The sequence below is a fragment of the Lutzomyia longipalpis genome, chromosome 1 (assembly GCF_024334085.1).
Source record: "Lutzomyia longipalpis isolate SR_M1_2022 chromosome 1, ASM2433408v1".
NCBI classification, from domain to species: Eukaryota; Metazoa; Arthropoda; class Insecta; order Diptera; family Psychodidae; genus Lutzomyia; species Lutzomyia longipalpis.
The window spans coordinates 193,184-213,728 of NC_074707.1; the positions used below are offsets into that span (position 1 = coordinate 193,184).

Consider the following 20,545-nt stretch of genomic DNA (forward strand, 5'->3'; position numbering starts at 1 on the left):
TTCAAGCATATCTACATATTTGAAAATAAAACACATAAAAGAATCTTTAAAGCTTTTCACAACATTTGGGACATAGGTATAGTGTAATGAAAATATAAAAAAATTGCTAAATTAATGCAAAATAATAAATAAAAAAATAAATAATAAATGGAAATGATTGGAAAATGAAGGTAGAGTTTCTCTGAATTTGTCGGCATTTTATGAGTTTTATGAGGATTCAAAAAAATTGTGGCCATTTTCTCCCAACATAGATGGAAAAAAAAAGATTTTTTTTAGTTTGAAGTAGAAATTGAAACTTTTCCCAATTTTCACGTGAAAAACGTATATTTTCCGTGGAAATAGCCTAAAAGCTGTAGTGCCAAACGATATTTACAAAGTTTATGTGCCTTTTGGTGAGAAAAAACATTGAGAGATGTGATAAAAATGGGCAATGACCGCATCTGCTTTGCGAAATTATGTCAATAATCTGCAGAAGAATGCGATAAAGACTTTTCCTTTGCACTTTACGCTGGAGTGAATTTATCCTCTGCATCTGCTGTGCTGCTTCATTCGCAAAGGGAAATTGGTGAAAAATGCATCGGCGCCGCAAAAAGCGACCCAATTACGGGACTCGCACGGTTGAGGTGTGTCGTGGCATAAATGGTTTTGGCTTCACTATTTCTGGCCAGCAGCCGTGCATCTTGTCGTGCATTGTGAACAATTCCCCAGCAGATCTGGCGGGTCTCCGTGCTGGGGACTTTCTAATCAATGTGAATGGGCTAAACGTATCAAAACTCCCCCATGAGGCAGTTGTTCAGTTAATCGGGAATTCCAGTGGCAGCATCCGTATGACCATTGCTGAGAACTACTTCTCCGACAGCTCCGATGAGGATCCAATTAACACCCACACAAATGTTCAGCGCGTACGGCCAAAGTACCAGAATAAAATTAAGGCAAATCGGGGTCTCATGAGACGCACCATGGAGGACAGAAATAGCCCATCCACCATCCTGTCGGATTTTGCCCTGCACAACCTGGCATTGAGACAAATCCGTGAAAATGAGACTCTCCTGCCAACGTCTCCAACAGGGCATGATATTATCCTGAGCCCAACTGCGAGTGACAACAAAGACGTCCGTAATGTGAGTGCAATGGTCAGGGCTAGCAATAAAGCACGAGAGGAGGCGCGTGCAAAGGCGCTGGCGCCCAAAATGAATCGCCTCCGTGAGTATCGAGTGATTGTGGGCTATTTGGGAACTGTGGAGGTGCCACGACAAATTTCCATGACTGGATCGAAGCTCCAAACTGTGCGTGGGTGCATTAGGAAGTTGAGACATGAAAAGAGAGGCTTCACCACGGTTCTCATGACAATCCTACCCAATTGTATGACTCTCAAGAATTGTGGAGATATTCTCCTGGCCACATTCCCCGCAGGAACCATTAACTATGTCAGCAGTGGCTCCCAGAGTGACAATAGATTTTTCGGCATCATAACATCGGGACTTTACTCCGATGGACTAATGTGTGACCCCACGGAAGTAATTTTAAGGCACACGCCATCCCACAGCTGTCATGTATTTGCAATTGACACGAGAATCACTGATCACTCCTGGCACTTTGAGAAAGTTAACCAATTCAAGATCACCTGCTCGCGAGATCCACTTACAAACACCTGCCAAGAAGTGCCGAGTACATCGGAATATGTGGTTAACTTGATCCGCAGTATGTACACGCTAAAGTCATCCGGAAGTCGTCAGGAGGCGGGGATGCCATTCCGTTCAAAACCACCCCTGGGCCGGGGGCTTCACATGCCACGTTCTATTGAGCATCGTCTCAATCCACGTGCACTCGATGATCATGATTTCATGGCAAACTCTCCGCAGCCTAGCAATCACAGTGAAATCACAACGACTTCCAGCAATTCTGATTCTGGGATTGGCTTCCACAACGATTGTCCCAACATCTCAGATCGTGTACTCGTTGTGGACTTTCCGGGGATTCAGAATCACAAACTCATTCCCAGTTTCCGTCCCAATCCCATTGGCAGCAGTGACACATCGTTGCGTTCATGCGGATTGTCCAGTGCACAACAGGAAGTTGAATCTCTTGGCCACAATTCATCCATTGTGGAATCCATTGAGGGGAAACTCAAACCCCAGCATTCCAAATCCAAATCTGCCGACAATACACCACGCCCCTCAACGTCCAGTGACACCGATCCACGTCTCACAGTGAGAGCCATGCCTGATCCAAAAATACTCAGTGGTATGTCCAGGGATGATTCTACGGGCTATGAAACTGTCTTCCCGAATTTGCCACTCAAATATTGGCTTTCCGGCAAAGCCATCGATGACGATGGGAATCTCGTGCAAGAACGTCCAGTTGATGTGCCCACATCATATGGAGATACAGCAAACCGTCCATTTAGCTGTGACATCACGGAGTTGGAGCAGAAGCGAAAGAACTTCCTGCAGATGGCTCGCTCCTGTAATGACATAATATTATCATTTGAAAAAGAATTTGATCGTAAAGTGAATCTCACGAAGAATCGTCCATCCATCCAAATGTCCATGGATGATGTATCCGTCCGGGAAATTGAATCTAAATCACCTAAAGTGCCTGACCATGATCACGTTTTCCTGCCGCCGAAACCAGTGAAGAAACCACGAAAAATGCACGAAGGGCGAAAAAGTAGCAACATGAACAAAATTATGTCGTACAAATTGAGTCCAAAAGTCTTTGGGCTATCGCGTCCCATGTCAGCGAGTCTCGAGAATATTGCCAGAACTTTTGCCAAGAAGAATTCATCAGATACGAAGGAGACATCATCATCAATTTATGGAAGTTTGAAAGATTTACAAAATATCGATCTTTCACCGCGACAGAATCTCCTGGACAGCAATGCCTACAGCGAACCTGATTTACGTTCCAATGACGATGTAAGTCTCATTTTATTTTGTTTTTTTTTCACTTTCTTTTAGAAGAAGAAAAATTAGAAAAGATATTTCTTACCGAAATTCACGTGAAGATGGTACATTTACATACTTGGGCGGTTTTTTTGTTGTTGTGGTGTTGCTTCTCTTGTGCGATGAAATTACGTCTAAAGCCACCAATTTCCTCCTTTCCATTTCAATTTAATAGTAGTTCATCATAAACGGTGCCAAATTAGCATTTTTTTCAATGTGTAATATACAACACTATAGTATGGTAATTCATTCTCCGTCTCATCGATTCAATTAATGAGGAATTTCCCTCGTTGTATTTTTTTAGCACTCAACAAACATTTCTTTAGCAATGTGCTCTCAATTTTTTTCACATCACACTTTATCTCCTTCGCATTTGCTTCAAAAATGAATTTTATCTTATAAGTTTGTCTCGTGTGCGTTTTATGCCTTCTGACATACAAATTTATTTGAGAAAAGACAGAGGGGGATATTTGTATGAATTAGATTAATTTATTATATAGAGCACAATATGCATTAGAAATGCATATGTATGTGATAAACATGAATTAGATATAATGATTAAAATTTAATTTAAAAATTATTGGAGATTTTTATAAGAAAATTTACAAGTCTGCTCTAGATTTGTGCTAGTTTAGAGAAAATTGTACAATTTATAAGAATATTCTCACGTCTGTCTATTTGGAAAAAAAGATAAAAATTCATACCCAGACATTCATTTCCTTTTTAAAGTCGTTTAAAAGAAAATTTTAATGGGCATTAATTTAAGTACAAAACTGTGAGAGTTGGTGCGGTACTACTGCGTTTTAAGAGAGCACCCACAAAAAGCTTATGTACAATATACATATTTCTCATAAAGTATCTCTCTAAAAGAGCCTCTCTTTGCTGTATCAGTTGAATAACACTGTGTTGTAGTAAGGCACTATGCGAGAGTGAGACTGTGCAATTGAGATTATTCATTCATTCTTTCATTTGTGAACCACACAAATGTCGAGGGAAAAAAATGTGGAGAGAAAAAAATACTTATATATTGTTAATGATCATATATGTATATACCATTTTATTTTAGTTTGTGCCAAGAGACAGTTGGAATCAGTCACGCGAGTTTAGTCTCGTTGGTGATTTACTGGAAAACTTTACGGTCTCTGACTTGTTTGCTAAAAAGTATAAATTGCAAATACACTATAAAAAAATTCTCAATTCCTCACATCTTTGTCCAGAATGTTGTGTACGCCTTTTTCTAACAAATCGGAAAAATTCTTTTACGAATAACTATTTTTGTTGTTGTGCCGTACTTATATATAATTGAAAATATCAATTTCCATGAAATTGAGATGGAGTGATAAAATGAATCCAAAAAATGTGTGTGTATATAGTTGTGTGCTAATGCGGTGGAATGAGTCTTTGCAAAAAGTGAGAAATATATTAGTCAAGTGTATGATGTCATAAGAAGAGAAGAATTTATTTCACAAACCGGCGCCGTACTGTGAATAATAATAAATAATAACAACACTATATATAATAATGTCGACAATACATAAGTGGGTACATTTTTGTATCTGAAAATTTGATAGTCAGGAGACAATTTGTGAGCTTTTTCTTGTCAAATTTTATCTTTATGTGTCCACAAGAGGTGTGTACTCCAAGTACACACAGAATACACTAAATAATTCAAGCAATAATGAGAAAGGAGATAGGATACAAAAAAAAACTATTAGGTATATCAAACAATATTTTGCAGCGTGATTTTTCTATATGAAAAAGTACAGATATTAACCAAAAAAAATTCTTATCATTGAATATTGATCATAAAAGAATTTTCTCGAGGATTTTTAACTTTATTTGCCTTCCAGAAAACCCAAAATTAAGGGGTGTAGGAAGGAAGGGTTAAGTGTCTCTAAACACCCTTAAAGTTAAGAAAGTTCAGATTTTTTTTCTCTAGATACCTACATCTATTATTAAAATGAGGGTTTGTAAATGATTAAAAAATTTCAAGGATTAGAAAAGAAATATCTCGCGTTAAAACGAACGAAAAAAAAAGTAAATTTTTTTTTAAAAATAATTTCTAAAGTTTTTGGGTAGAAGCTGTATGCATGTGAGTCTACTGATAGCTGGTACAATAATCACATTTATCTTATCGTAGAGGTAGGCACCGCCGCATACTCTTGTGCAAAAGGTGATAAATAAAATCTACTTTGTGCCGAGGTATGGTGGTGGAAGGAACAAAGAGAGAAGTGAAGAAAACTTAATGGACAGTTTTTTTTTTGGTGGAGGAGTTAGTACAGCAAGTGAAATTTGTACAGTTTTCACGACTTTCCCTCACAATTCTCCTTGATTTGCGTTTTTAAAAATAAGGCTGCAAAATATCACCCCACACAGTGAGTGAAGTAAGCAAGTGGAGATATTGAAGTATTTTTCAAGGTGTTAAATTACATACTTTTGTGGCAAGAAAAAAAAAGAGAAGCGATTGTGATACTTTTTTTTTATATTGTTGAATCTTCTGACGTATAATTATGTGATTTTTGTGCAATGTCGAAAGTTTATGGATTAGTATGTGGATACAATTCCGCTGAAATATCATCGGTAAGCAAGGGGAAAAAAACAATTGGGTGAGGGAATTATTAATGTTGATTTAAGAAATGAATAAAAAATGAAAAATAAGCATCAGAGTGATATATTTGGTGAAATAAAAAAAAATCATATTTATTATTCATGCTCACCAGTTCAATTTTTTTTTTATAAAATGTAAATTAATGAAGCAAATGTGAAAGGATTAATTAGAGAATGAAATATTTTATTATTTTCTTTCTGATAAATATGTGCATTATATAGGTATATTAAATTTAATACTAATTAACCTATACTTGGGCAGATATCTGTGTTTATATTTTGTCCTCAGACTTTCTCAATAAATGAGATTAAAGAAATTAGAATAAAAATAGCACAGATATTGTGGAGGAGTTATTCATTAAACGGAAAATCATTTCCTGTTGAGATATGTAGGTATGTCAATTTTGGAGGTAATAAATTATTTTTATCAACATTGTCGTCCAATTCCTCGTCTTCCCCATATTAAATTGAAATGAAGATTTTATTTTATTTATATTTTTTTTAAAAGAGGCACATAAGTTTAATATAAATTAAATCCTGTATTGAAAAAAATACCTTTTCCTCTTATTTTCTTACCACAGAACAGGGTTTCTTTATATCCTAACTGACTTTGATCCCAATTTTCATGCAATATGTTTCTCGAATGGGTTAATGTGTGTTTATTGGATTGATTTACCACAAGATTTCAATAAATTGTGTGTGTGACTCATTGACTTCAATTTTAAATACAAGCCCCCAGAATAATTGATTCCATTTGCGGCAATTAGACGTGCACACCACCATATTATGTTTGTTGGAAGTTTTCCTTCTCTGTCATGGCGTTTTTATGTTACATATATGTACAATGTGAAGTAGAAAATGATAAATTCAATAGACAGAAAAGAAAAATAATTGTCTCACAGAATTAATGCCCTAGAAATGCCAATGTGTGAATGTTGTGATTTGTAGATTAATTGAGAAATTCTCTTCTATTCATCACACCCCAATACGATGAGATACTTCTATAAAATTTGCAATGAAGAATATATTACTACTGATATAATGTAGGAAAATATAGAATAAGTAATGACCTCAAACTTTTGCGACGTGTGAAGAAATTATTACTTAAGCAGTATAAATAGGATGACTTCTTTTTTTATAAAGCTCTCAAGTTGTAAAGTAAGGAATAGATATTGCGTGTTGCGTTCTTCCAGAATACTTTTGTCATTTATTTCACCGAATAATTGCGAATAATGTTATCTTAATAAGTGTCCCCCATTGTGGATGTTTATTGGCTACGCTACAATCAAAAATAAAAGAACTAGAGAGAAGATAATTCTCTCTTGTGATATATATGCCAATAAATTCCATAACGATCGCGTGCTACTTGAAGAAAATAAATGGGTAATTTATTTTAATTGTATAGGTATATATCCCTCTTACATTGGTGCATCAGAAAAAAAATAGCCTTTGCATATATTGGGGGTATTTTTGTGCGTTTTTTTTTCTTTTTTATGTTCACCTGCACAACCAAACCTGCCGTTAAAGTCAGGTGGTTTTTAAAGATCCCTCTGCGGTTCTTTATGTTTCTTCCTTTTTATATAATATACATTCCCCTGCACTTTTACCATATTCAATGTCGGTACATACTTTGTCGTTTTAAAAGTTAATTTGGATTGTTTTCCCGTATTAAACGTTGAAGTTTTGCCTCACAAATAGGGTAATGTGTCCTGATATGGAGTAATTGATTTTAATGTTTATTCTTCCTTAACAGGATTGAAATTCAAAAAATTTTTTTTGTTGAGAAAAGAAATAGATAGAAAAAAAATATAAAGAAAAAAATATAAAATAGAGAATTTAATTATTAAAATATAAAACACCTAATATTAGACAATTTAACCTTAAGCTTATAATGATGAAATACATAGGCGCGTGTTTATGTCTTATTCTTATGAGACTCTTTCAACATAAAATTATATACAGAACAGAGGGGTGCATGAAGACCGTGAAAACCAAGAGGATCATTATTCTTACACAATAAACCTGTAGATATGTATGTATAAGTATATATTCAAGAAATGGCAGTTGGTACTTCAGAGAGGAAAGTTATCTTATATACTTACTTTAAAGTGTTACCTTGAGTAGTTTCTATCTTTTTCAGAAATATGCACGTACCGTGGAATAGGATGGGTGTACATACATATGTATATATTTATTTTATTGGGTTGGCAGGAAGTTCCCCTGAAAAAAAAAAACAGGGCAAATTGTACATATACTTATAATAATCGAGGGGTAACGAAAAAATTGTATCTTCAGTGTCTATTTGAAAGGAACACGATGCTCATTTAGTGTTAGCGAGAGCTCTGTGAGTCACATATAAAATTCTCTGCAAAACTTGGTGTTACAATTTATCAAAGTCAATATGAGAGAATTTTATTGCACAATTTAAGAAGTGATTTGTTGTGTTGGCATACAAATATTGCAAAGAGAAAAAAATGTTGCCTCGTGTACAAATGGAGCGAGTTCAGAGAATTGATTCGATAAGACAACCACTGTGTGATAAAAATGCCAGACTGGATAAAGTTTATTCAGTCAATGAAATAAATTGCCTCCTGAAGGCAACACTCTCGACAAATTTACCCAATCGCGGTGGGTGTCTTTTTAAACCCAGCAATGATTCATCCTTTGAGGCGTCACTCGAATACAAATCCCTCGAGGATTCAGTTGTGGTAAAAAATAGAAAGAAACAATGTGCTGAAGGGAAGAATCGTGGTCACGGGGAAAGAATAAAAGTGCTTAAATGCAAAAATACTGGTGTTGGTGTGAGAAAACGCGAAAAGATTCCAATTGGATCGGTAACATTGCCAATTGATTTGGCAAATAGTGACTTGTTGAGTACACTTAAATCACCAAAAGCACTGGTGGAAGGAAGTGTAAGAAAAATCTTCGCAGGAGGAAGAGATAAATTGAATATGATTCTTGATGATGAGAGTTATAATGAAGAAAATCTCCCAGAAAGAGATATTGAATGCTATCGGGGAAAAATAATCAATCCTCTGTCGAAACTATCGACGATCGCTTTAACATCAACCCCCATCAAATGTCCAGAGATCATCAACTCCCAGATGTCTCAGGCAAGAGAATTTCCTTTGATTAATGCCGAGAAAAAAGGCAAAGAAGACAACTTGGAGACAACGGAAATGATGATGATTGCAGAATTTTCTCAAGATGACAAGATTAGTAAAGGAGAAGAAGATCATGATGAAATTTTTGTGCCACTAACAAGAGAAAATCTCGAACGGCATGGAAGTAATGAAAATTCATTGGAAGAAAAAGATGTTGAGGAATTGGGGCGAGATTTTGATTTTTCATTCATTTGTGAACCATCAAGTTCCGATGTGGAAGATGAAGAAGAAGAATCACTCAATTCATCTGTTGACCCACCAGAATTAATGCCAGCACAACCTAGGAATGTGACTTGTGTGAAAATTGCCACAATCCACCAAAATACCGTCAATATGAAACCTGTTGTTCAGCAAACACTCTTTAAATATTCTTCAGCTATTCAGTCGGCATCCATTAAGAGCATTAAATTATTCACTGTAAGTTATCTCTCTTTTACTTAACTTTTTCTTTTCCTCATCATATTATCACACGGAAAATCACAGTTGATGGATATGAGGAAGTAAATGGGGGTATAGGGTAATGTGGGGTGTAATGAAAAAAAAAAGAAGATGACTATCTTGGAATTATTTTACAACATTTCAGGTGGTTGTCTCGTGCATTTTTATTGAAATGGTTGACAAAAGATTTTGTCGGTTAAACGTGTTTGCTCATTTAACTCAAAAGAGAATATACCTTTACCTCAAAAAGCCCCCTTCGTCACACTTGCAAATTTTTTTTATTCTGTGAGAAGAATACTGAATAAAGAATATTACTATGGTTGTGCCATATAAAGAATAATAACGAGCAAGCAGGCAAATTTGATATGTTTTTTTTTTTTCTCTTCATCTTTCTTTACTCTCTCAGTATGAGAACACACCAATTTCCGTTCATCTTTTCGCATTGTGTCTCAAGGGGATGATTATCGTGTGAAAGATGAGTGAGATCTTGTCCTGGGGAACCTCGATAATTTAGTACAAATTTTTTCACTATGGAATAACCCTTCTGTTTCCTGTGGTTGCTCTTGTTTTGGCGTGATAAGGTTGGTCTGAAAGTTTATGATGAATTTTCCTTAATATTTTTTTTTCTTATTCTTTAAGAACAAATTAAACACTTATAGGATGTTTTTGGGATTAATTTGTTAAAATTTCGAACATGAAATGTTTGTTTTCTTCCTTCTCTTTGATAAGAATATTTTAAACGATCTCTAAGAATAAACATTTAGGTTCCTACTTATTTTTCATTAACTTGTTAATGATATGAGGAATTTCCTGTGCATTTGCCATACCTACCATTTTTGTGTTGGTTCATATAAAAATTTTGTCCGCTCTTTACATTAGCATTTTACATTATAAGAGACCCCCATCATCATTCACACCTCGAATGTTGTTTGCTTTATTAGAAAGAAAATGTCTTGCAGAATATTTAGTGACAAGATGGCAAGTAATGTTATATGTTTACATTTATATTTTGTAGCATTGAAAAGAGAAGAAAAGTACATACATATGTATATATGTATGTGTGTATAAAGGATAAAAAGGAAGTCAAATGTCCAATTGAATCTTCTTATAAGTGCTGCAAGCAGCAAGATCAAAATGAATTTGCAATGAACGTTAGCATGACACCTGTCTATTGAATATCTTGCATTTATTCCTCATGTTGATTTTATTAGATGTAATGTTTTCTCCACAATGTTTGCTGTGGCAGAAGTTTGCAACATTCAAGCCACACAAGTGCCCCATCCATACCTATGTGTATACATTTTTGCAGAGATGAAGATGCAATTCAAAATGTGTCTGGCAAGAGAACATGAAGTATACCTGCCTATTCTATAAAATGTTTATAGGTAAACTATAGTAGAGAAAAAAAAGAGAAAGAAAAGACAAGTTTCATTTAATACTTATTAATCGAATCGATAAAGTCTTTCTACTGTTGCACCAGCATTCTCTCGCAGAGAATGTGCTGCCTTTTTATTCCTATAAAAGGAGATTCCACTAATATCTTGTTTTTATACTACTTGTCTATTATTATTCATTTTTTTCCTTTTTCTACTTCTCTTTTTTAAAATTATTATACATACATAAATTGAAAAATGTTTACCTGTTTACCTGTGTTATATGGTGGTGAATTTTTTTTTTGAATATTTCCCATTTTCTCCGTTAATATTTGCAATTCAAACATAAAAGAAGCGAATGGAAGAGAAATTGTGAAGATCATATGGCTATATACTAGCTAGACTATGCTGACCATATGCCATCATAGAGTATCTTTTTTTTCTCCAATCCACATCTCGCACACCCAAGAAAATTGATTATTCAGGGGATTTTTTTTCACCCAGTCAGCATAACTTTGTAATCTTGCATAAGAATTTCTCGTGACTTTCCTGGTGTACTTAAGAAATTCCTCAAAACTCTCACAAAGATCTTTCACCTTATTTTTTTTTACTTTTCACTGTGTCGTCCATCAACTCTCTTGTTTAATTGTTTACATGAACCGACAATTGGATATATTTGCAGAAACAACAGCAATTTAATGAACCTCAATTGTCTTTTCAATGTATATAATTTCCGTTCGTAATTTTTTTTTCTTAGAAAAATGTGTCTGTTTCATTTGCAAAAGTCTTTTTATTTTAAATTCATTCATATAATTTTTGTCAATCATTGATGACAATAAAGGCTACAGATTAAAATTAATAATTCAAGACAAAACAAAATTTCTTTTAAAAGGTATTTAATTAGCAAATATACAAAGACAAAATAGCAACGACACGTTTTTTCTATATAATTAAAATTAATTTACCCAGAAACTCTCAAGTATGTATTATCAAATTTTTGAAGACAAAACAGTAAACAACTTATGGGTTTTTTCTCTTTGTGAAAAACAAATATTTACTAACAAAGATATTTTCTCGTGCAATTAAGCGTTTTTTTTTTTTATGCTAGGTTAATTAAATTTACCATCAATTGGCAAATTTTCTTAAGCAAAAGCATCGTGGATTTTTTTTTCTAATATTTTTAATTTCTCGACAAAAATATTTTTATTTTTTTTAAATATATTTTTGACCTCATCTTGCTTCTCTTCTATTTCGTGTTGCCTTTGAAGATAAGAAGAGCAGAAAAATTTATTGAAAATTAAGAAAAAAATCCACTGCCGGGTTTTCTTGGAAATATTTCGTAATTCGTTACATTTTATTAAGATCATCAGTTCCCACCGGTACGCAAATTGAATTTGATGAGTTCAAGATGACTTTCTGACTCCACCACAGCTGCTACATTGATGAAAAGAAATATTCTTGACGTCAATTCTTTTACGTGAAATTTAAGTAAAAATTGATTTTTATAGTTCTTTTTTTAAAAAAAATTAATTATTTAAAAACTATATTTTTCCACACTGTTCATTTACAAAATTGTAGTCCATTGAAAATTTATATTTGAAATTATTAAAATTCACTACCTATCTATTTTTTCCTAAATACAATAACAAGTTTTATTGCTTTTACGAACTTTTCATCAAAATGAGGTCGGATATAAAAGTTTGATAAATTCATGCAAAAACACTACCAGATTTAATATTAAGATCTTTTGTCTAATTAATATTTTATAACTTGTTTTTGTCAATAGTTTGTTTTTTTATTTATTTGTGTAAAGCAACATTCATTTATGTTAATTTAAAATTAACTTTTTAATTTTCTCCCAAATTGACTAACATTTAGCTGGCATAGAAACTGGATTATGTTGTAGGTTCAAAAAAACAAAGTTGACCCCGAAATTTTCAACGTGTAATTAGCTTTAATTTTGTAATGCTTGAGGAATAATTCTCAAAAAATATATAGGTAGTATAAAAGATGAAAACATACTAATTAGCATGTGCTGCAATTTTTCCTACAAAAAAACAACGGGGTTTAGTCATTTTGTGGTATCGTGGTTTACATTTTGTGATTTATTTCTTTTGAGTAATAGAAGTAAGAGAAAAAAGTGGAAAGAAATGAATTTCTAGGTCCGCATTTTCCACCATATATGTATGTACATATAAAATGCTCCTGTGGTAAATCATAAATGGTGTGTAGATAATGTCAGCCATATTTTACTGGATACATGTTTTTATTTAATTCTAAAATTCTCTTCTACTTTAACACTTCATACAGCAGCAGCTCTTCTCTCTTTGGATACACAAAGCAAATTTTCTGTTGGACGTTTGTTAGCCGGGGTCGCTGTTTTCCCATCAAGTGCGCTGCTATTAAAGCTCTGTGCCTGCAACTGGGATTTTGTGGGGGCTCTTTCTCTAAGTACGATGGCATTCAATGTTAGTTTTTCAAGTTCCATCTCTCCTACCTCCTCACCCTCCCCCCCGCCCGGTTTGATGCAAACTTTTGCGGTAGTAAACCATGTGGGGACGGAGAAAGAGGCATTGCATGAGTGTGGGACTCCTCATTGAGCTCCCCACTTATGGCTGATGAGTGTGGCTTCTCTCTCTCTGGCTTTAGAGCCACATAGAAAAATCCACTGAGTCTGCACAAAACATTACGCTGTTTGGGAGTTCTTCTCTCAATTCACCCAGTCGTCTGTCAGTTCCTAGTCGGGCTTCTCAACCGACCAGACGTATGATTTTTTCTCCTCCCAACAAACTATTTTTTTTGCATTTGTGATTATGTGGTGAAGATTTCGAGGCTAAAAAAAGTGGACAATTTGTTGAATTAAAAAAAAAAGAGTTATATGTACGGTACATATACAATACTCGGTGTAGTCAGTGAGAGAGAGGATACGTCAATTGGTGCAATTATTGCCTCCAATTTAAATTCTCTCCTCGTCAGTTGGTGGTGTGTGTTTGGTTGTTCAAATTGTTGATTCGAGAAATATAAATGTTTGGCTTCTCAAAAGGATTCCCCCCATAACTGTGTATAAGATAAAATGAATGCTGAATCTCAATTAAAGTGCTTCACTATAAGTGAACATTAGTTCCACTTTAATGTGATATAGCTGAGACTGTGTTGTTCTTTTTTTTCGTTTAAACTCCACCAATCTCCCTTGATCTAAAAAAAAGCAATTTTATTAAAAAAAATTAATTAAAATTATTTTTCTTCTGCAATCGTACATAAGGATATAAAATGTGAATTTTAATTACCCTATTTAAAAAAATACAGTGAGGATGCATCATTCAATGTACACATAATATTGGAGAGAATGGTCTAATTGACTTAATTTTAAATTCATTGAATTTGCTTAAAAATTATTTAAAAGTCTTTAATGAAACAAAACGAATAATGAGAAAATTTTCTTTTCTTTGATACTCTAATTAATATAATTTGCATTTTTTTTATTTTAGTTTTTTTAATCTATAAATCTGTTATCATTCTATGAGAAAGATTTCCAATAATTCTAATAACCCATAAAATAAGAGCTCATAATTTTCTATTTATATTAAAAATCTTTAAATCTTTCTTAACTTAAAAAAAAACTGTCTGAAATTGTATTCCAGCCACACTGTAATTGCCAAAAGAGTTCAAAAACAACAAAAGTAACAACAACAAAAAACTGAGAATAATAATAAAATGTGCAAATACTCACTGAATTAACTTTCGATTGCGTGTGGGGTGAATTAATGTGATTTCTTGTTGATTTTCCGATAAATGTTATTTTTTTTGTCTGTAGTGTTATATACATTTTACAAGAGACATTGAAAGTTATATTATTGCAAAGTGTCGGTGTGAAGAGAAACATCATTTCACCGCGCACTGTTGAATTTCTCAACATCCACCTTACTTTTTGCAACCAATAAAGTGTTTTATCTTCAAATTGTGTGAAGGTGGAGATCATCGGAGAATGCTTGTGACGTCACGCGACCTCCAAATGGTTATTGGTTTTATAAAGGAAGATGAGGTACATATTATACAACATATGTACATAGTAATTTGGTGGAAAAGAATGTTCTACTTGAATGGAGAGAAGAAGAAGAAAAATTTCTACTTGAATGAATCTCTCTTTAATTGATAAATAAAATAAAAGAAAAGAATCTCAAAAGGGAAATGGGACGCAAGGGCAGGAAGGGCGCGTGTAATGAGCGTCGCGAGCTCAATCGCGATATTAGCATGAAATGTCGGTTAACATAGCGGAGAGGTTGCCTTGTATATGAATATAGCATATTTCAATGGCCATTGTGCCGGCGGTGTGTATAAGATGTAGAAATTCCCAGAGCGGTAATTTTAATGGTGAATTGTGAGAGTTAAAGAATGGAAAAAAAAATCTTGAGAAGGGGGAGGAAGTGCAGGAGAATGATGATGAAAAAAAAATGAGATTAGAACACAGTCTTGATAAATTGTTCTATGTATGTATATTTTAACAGAAATATGTAGAATAACATTTCGCGTGCTATCTAATACAGATTTTCCAAAAATATTCATTAAATTTAAGATTATAAAGAGTAAGAGAAATTCCTTCTTTGTACTCTCTCTTTGTGATTAGGATTTTATGTGCGCAAAGAAAAAATATATACCTAATGATGATTTATTCAAATTAAATTTGTAGTTAAAGATACTAAAAAAAAATCTTGTAAAAGTAAATGAAGTTTTAATGAGAAAATTTTATTTCTTTTTTAAATGAAAAATTCATGACTTTCATTCCCAATCTTCCAAGTAAAAGTAGGTAAGATTGGAAAATTTATTTCTTCAGCGAATAATTACAATTAAGGGCAAGTCCTTTCCTCAGGAATTATTTAATTCTTAAATTCCTTTAAAAGTTTAACGATAATTAAGTCCACAGCCTCAAAGGAACATTCTTATTATTTTTTATCTCAACAATCCAGTAACAATTCAATTAAATTTCTTGTGAAAACGCACGAGTGTGTTGTTGTGCAAAGGCTCCTCCAGAGAGGAGCGACTAAAATGCATGAGTTGCCCAATGAAAGGCATTCTTCTGTAATCTCTCCAATTGGGGCTGCACAAGAAATTTTATATGTGTACATATATGCCTCTCCAAACAATCAGATAAATTTCTCGGAAGTTGTCTCTTACTAATGATGCTATTAATAGAAATTAATCGCAACATATAAACTTTTTTTTTGTTTTGTAATTTTATACGGAAGAATGTCTTAGAAATCGAACGAATATAATGTGCTAAAAGATTTCTTTCTTTTTTAACTTTACTTTTACAGGCTCGTGCACTTCCTACCAATTCGGGTAATTCACCGTTCAAACGATGGGGTCAATCGTCATTTAGATCACGATCAAATGAACAACGAAATCTCCTGCCAAGAAGGCCATCATCACTTGCAGCCTCAGAGAGTGATGTCTACACAAAGGTTGGTACATAAAATGTTTTTTTTTTGTACAGCAATGGGAATGAATTAACATTGCATAAAATATTTCAAATTCAATTTAGTCCATCAATGGGGACATTGCAACGGGAAGAATTGAAGGGGAATTCTCAGATGCAGGCAATGGTACGTGTGGCGGTGTTTCCGGATGGAGTAATTCATTTGAGCGATTGCTCGAGGACACAGCTGGTCTTCATGCTTTTGCGGAATTTCTCAAAAAGGAATTTTCAGCTGAGAATATCTACTTTTGGACTGCCTGCGAACGCTACCGTCAGATTGAGGATCAGCATGAAAGGGCAAAGGAAGCCCAAGAAATTTTTGCTAAACATCTCGCCTCAACTGCCCAGGAACCTGTAAATGTGGATTGTCAAGTGAGGAATACAGCTGAAGAGAATCTTCAGAGTGCCAGTATTGATCTCTTTGAAGCGGTAAGAGTTTTTGAAAAAAAAAACTCTGTATATGTCCTAATCAAAATGTTTCCTCAACATTTTCTTTTTTTTTTAGGCACAAAAGCAAATTTTCAATTTAATGAAATTCGACAGCTATGCACGTTTTATTCGGTCAGATCTATTCAAGAGTTGTCTGGAGGCTGAATCAAAGTGCAAACCTCTCCCCTATCCGGGTGATCAATTGGATGCGGGTCTAAGGACGGGTCCTGTTGTTCCTACACCGTCCAAATTGAAGAAATCCTTGAGTAATGCTGAGGATCGTCGACGAAAATCCCTCTTGCCATGGCACCGAAAGACACGTTGCAAGTCAAAGGATAGAGATGAGGCAAATCGTCATTTGAGTGGAGGCAGTAAGAGTGGTGGGAGTAGTCTCCGTGTGCCACTAATGAACTCCAATAGTGATCTCCACAGTTCCCGTAGCTCTTTGTCCAGCTTCGATGCAGCCATCACCAAGCTCAATACCAATAATGATTCCGAGGAGGGAAAGAGTACATTGTGCCGCGTAATTTTGCCAGATGCTGCAACAACGATCGTTCAAACACGATCTGGGGAGACAGTGCGAGAGTTGGTGGATCGTTTACTGGAGAAACGGGGACTCACCTACAATTGCTACGAAGCCTTCTTGGCGGGTTTCAGTAAACCCCTCGATTTGGAGGAATTGTCACGAAATGTTGCCGGGAAGGAGATACAAATTGAACAGAGGGTTGTCTTCAAGTTGGATCTGCCCAATAGGAAGGTGATCTCCGTGAAGAGTAAACCATGCAAATTCCTCGAAGATGTCCTCAGACCTATTCTTCACAAATACAACTATCGCCTTGAGATGATTCAAGCCTTTGGGAAGGAGTCACCTGATGCAATAAATATGAAAATTGCGGTAACAACAATTGATGGACAGAGATTGCAAATAGCGATTAAGGGTGCCGATGGTAAGTGTGTTGTCTTCCGCATTTGTATTAATTGTGATAAAGAAAAATTAGATATAAATGCGGTGAAGATTTACTAATTGAATTCTTTTTTATTTACAACTTCTATAGGCGGTAGCAATGTGAAGCAAATGAGTAAATTAGTGACTACCGCAAGCATAGATGGTGGTGGCAATTGTGATGTTGCGCAATTGAAGAATACTCCGGTAATGCAGCAACAGCAACAGCATCCGTGCATGACTGGTAACTTCAATCAGAGCACTCTCGATGAGATCACCAATAAAGTGTTCAATGAGTTGCTCCAGGGAAAGGTGGAAACAATGGCTGGAACAGCTGGAGCTGCTGGACTGGAAAATCCTTTGTCAAGAGCTACGGTTGATCAACTTTCCATGAAGGTATAAAAAAATGTTCTTTTTTTTTAGTTATTGTAAACAAGAAGTTCATTGAACTTAATAAATTTTTCTTTGTGCAGTCTGAGGAATGGGGATCGGAAACTTCATCGGGAATATTTACTCGTGCCCGTCGTCATGAGCTACTCCTGAAGCATCGTGGACGGAAGATGCCACAGTCACAGAAGAACTCCCAAACGGAATCGGAGGATAATGCAGATGGTACGAAGAAGCCACTAATTGCAAAATGGAAAAGCGGTGCAAAGTTGCAAGTGACGACACGCAGTAGCCCAGGTGGGGATGACCTCCTAGAGGGCTTAAAGAGAGCACAACGATCTCGGCTGGAAGATCAGCGTGGCACGGAGATTAATTTTGAATTGCCCGAATTTCTGAGAAACAAAGAAAACATGAACAACAATAAGAGTCGCCGTGAGAGTCGGTACGATGACGGGGGCAGTGAGGTGGATGGCATTCAACGGAGAGATTCAAATGATCGTGTCTCTGGTTTCCCACCTAGACCGCAGCCAGCGCCCAGGCTCTCAATAATAAACAATAACAATCATGCGAATTGTGGACTTTCACCGCGCACTCCACCACCGTCCACGAGTCTCGTGGGTAATAACAATGAGATGGCCACAAGTGGTGGGGGAAATTACACCAACTCAGCGGCCATTGAGAGATCACTGCTCCAGCTATTGGAGTCATCGCCGCCACAGCCATCGGGACGGAGTGATTCGGAGAAATTCGACAATAGTCCCTATTTGACGCCATCACGAACGGGATTCACAGACCCGGAGCTCTTCTATGGGCGCCATAGTGGCGATAGGAATGCCTTCCGGCATGGAGATCTACTCAATTCGAGCTTCAGTAGTACAACGACAAATAACAGTACCCATTACTTTGAAGAAATGGGAGGTGGCTTTGGGGGTGCAGAGATGGATGTGCAGACAGGAGGAGGAGCTCGAGGACCACCACCATTGCCGCCAAAGCCCAAAGTAGTCCCAATGAAACCATCAAACTGGAGTCAGAGTACTCAACGGCAGAAACAGTCGAAAATGTCACCAACAAGTGGCATTGAGGATGTCTTCAAGATGCCCGTAGAGATGCCACGGATGAGTGAAAACACCAGAAAGCAGAAAAATGCGTATTTTGATCAGCCCAGCAGTAGTTTTGTCTAACATGGGCTTTCTCATCATTTCGACATATTTTTTTAGCTTATAGTGGAATTTACTAGTATCTAATGAACTCTACTTTTATTCTTCGACATTTTTTTTTACACAAAATCCCTTCGGCAGCCTTATTGATGATTATTTTATTTATGCTTAAAATTGAGGATTTGATGAAGAAGAAATGCAGAAGTGAGCATTAAGGCTGTCCAGAGAGCATTATCCTTTTGTTAGCGTTTAAGGTGGAAATATATTATAAGTATTGGAAAAAGTGCCAATCGAGGGAAATTTTCTGAAAGAAATTTTTGGACGTTTTTTTGAGTATTGATAAGAAAAATAATTTATATACAACACTCTTCTATATGGATATTCTATATTTTATATCAAATAAAATAATTATACAATATACTAATTTACGCCGTGGCTACTTGTTTCCCTCCGTCTGCTGATGAAGTGACTGCTACAGAGTCAGTGGCTTCCTCTTGCGTGGGTTCCGGCACAGGAGGCGGAGTATCGTCCACGCGATAGGTCACTGGACCTGGTTCCTTGGCAGGCATCCAGTCAGGGATTATTTTCTCATGAAGGCGCCACTTTCCATATTCATGGGAGAGATGCTTTTCAAAAACAGCATACTCCAGCACATCCTTGGCCAGGATTTCACTACCGTGAAGAAGTCGACCGAATCTGTCGTAAATTGCAAGGATTTGCTGCGTGTGAAAGCGAACAGTGACTTGAGCGAAGATATTATCTTTGCTTATCATTTCGGTACATCGTGCATGTACGAGTTTGGGATAATCCAATGATTTGAGGAACTTCCAGTGAATCGTTTTGTCTCGCGTATTGTGCATTACTTCCGGATAGGCTCGTTCTGTCAGGTATTCTCGTATCTTGTACTTTTCCCTATTCATCATTAACTCGTGTATTTTAATGTAGATATCCTGAGCTTCCTTGCAGAACACTGGGGCATCGAAGTCTTCCTCAAACTGCCGGATCTTTCGCAGAGCCATCATACTCTTTGATTTCTTCTCAATGAATTCAAATTTTTGCTTAGCACCCTCCTTTGTGATTGAGGACATTTTTCCATCACCCTCAGGGGGAACGTATGGCTCAAATATTCCACCTGTACAACTGATGTAGAAGGGACGCTCAAGCCAGGGACGCGGAGGTAGAACTCCTCGTTCCCTGAGGCGACTTTTCATCTCATCTGACGACAAATCTTCCGGTTTCTCATTCAAATTGGGAATTTTGATTTTAATCACCTTTTTCATGCGCAACCATTTAAATTCGGGCTTCCAGTGTTTGCTGTATCTTTTTTGCTCCAAAATTCCTCCCGGAAGGGCAGCTGCCAAGGATGTTGGGCAATTTTTCTGAGAAAAAAAAATAGAGTAAGATAGAGTTTAAATCATTTTTTATAAGTCAATAAAAATAACAATGAATTGGATAAATTAACTTACAGGAGACAATAGCAGAGATTGTCTTATGCTATTTAGAAGAAATCCAGACATTTTTCTTTCGTATTTTCACTGTTTCTGGAAAATTAATGAAAACACATCGCACAGAACATTTTTTTGTAGGTTAAGTTTTTTTCGAACTCGAATTGCCGCCAACTTCCAGTGG

General features: G+C 35.7%; 2 protein-coding genes across 2 annotated transcripts; one reads left to right on the top strand and one right to left on the bottom strand.

The window, feature by feature from the left end:
- The first annotated feature begins 230 nt into the window (after positions 1-230).
- Positions 231-19,351, top strand: LOC129797026 (regulator of G-protein signaling loco). Its single transcript, XM_055839264.1, has 6 exons — positions 231-2,918; positions 15,840-15,986; positions 16,067-16,429; positions 16,506-17,376; positions 17,485-17,768; positions 17,846-19,351. The coding sequence occupies exons 1-6, from the start codon at positions 573-575 to the stop codon at positions 18,938-18,940; spliced, it is 5,106 nt and encodes a 1,701-aa protein (XP_055695239.1). The 5' UTR covers positions 231-572; the 3' UTR covers positions 18,941-19,351.
- Positions 19,285-20,521, bottom strand: LOC129797089 (probable 39S ribosomal protein L45, mitochondrial). Its single transcript, XM_055839394.1, has 2 exons — positions 20,383-20,521; positions 19,285-20,295 (listed from the first exon to the last, which is right to left on the bottom strand). The coding sequence occupies exons 1-2, from the start codon at positions 20,431-20,433 to the stop codon at positions 19,342-19,344; spliced, it is 1,005 nt and encodes a 334-aa protein (XP_055695369.1). The 5' UTR covers positions 20,434-20,521; the 3' UTR covers positions 19,285-19,341.
- Between the last annotated feature and the right edge of the window lie 24 nt (positions 20,522-20,545).

Excerpts from the sequence above, each read along its gene's own strand:
- LOC129797026 (XM_055839264.1), top strand. The coding sequence starts at position 573 with ATGCATCGGCGCCGCAAAAAGCGACCCAATTACGGGACTCGCACGGTT. Across the intron at positions 2,919-15,839 it reads ATTTACGTTCCAATGACGAT|GCTCGTGCACTTCCTACCAA; the intron begins GTAAGTCTCATT and ends TTACTTTTACAG. Across the intron at positions 15,987-16,066 it reads AGAGTGATGTCTACACAAAG|TCCATCAATGGGGACATTGC; the intron begins GTTGGTACATAA and ends AATTCAATTTAG.
- LOC129797089 (XM_055839394.1), bottom strand. The coding sequence starts at position 20,433 with ATGTCTGGATTTCTTCTAAATAGCATAAGACAATCTCTGCTATTGTCT. Across the intron at positions 20,296-20,382 it reads AATCTCTGCTATTGTCTCCT|AAAAATTGCCCAACATCCTT; the intron begins GTAAGTTAATTT and ends TTTTTTTCTCAG.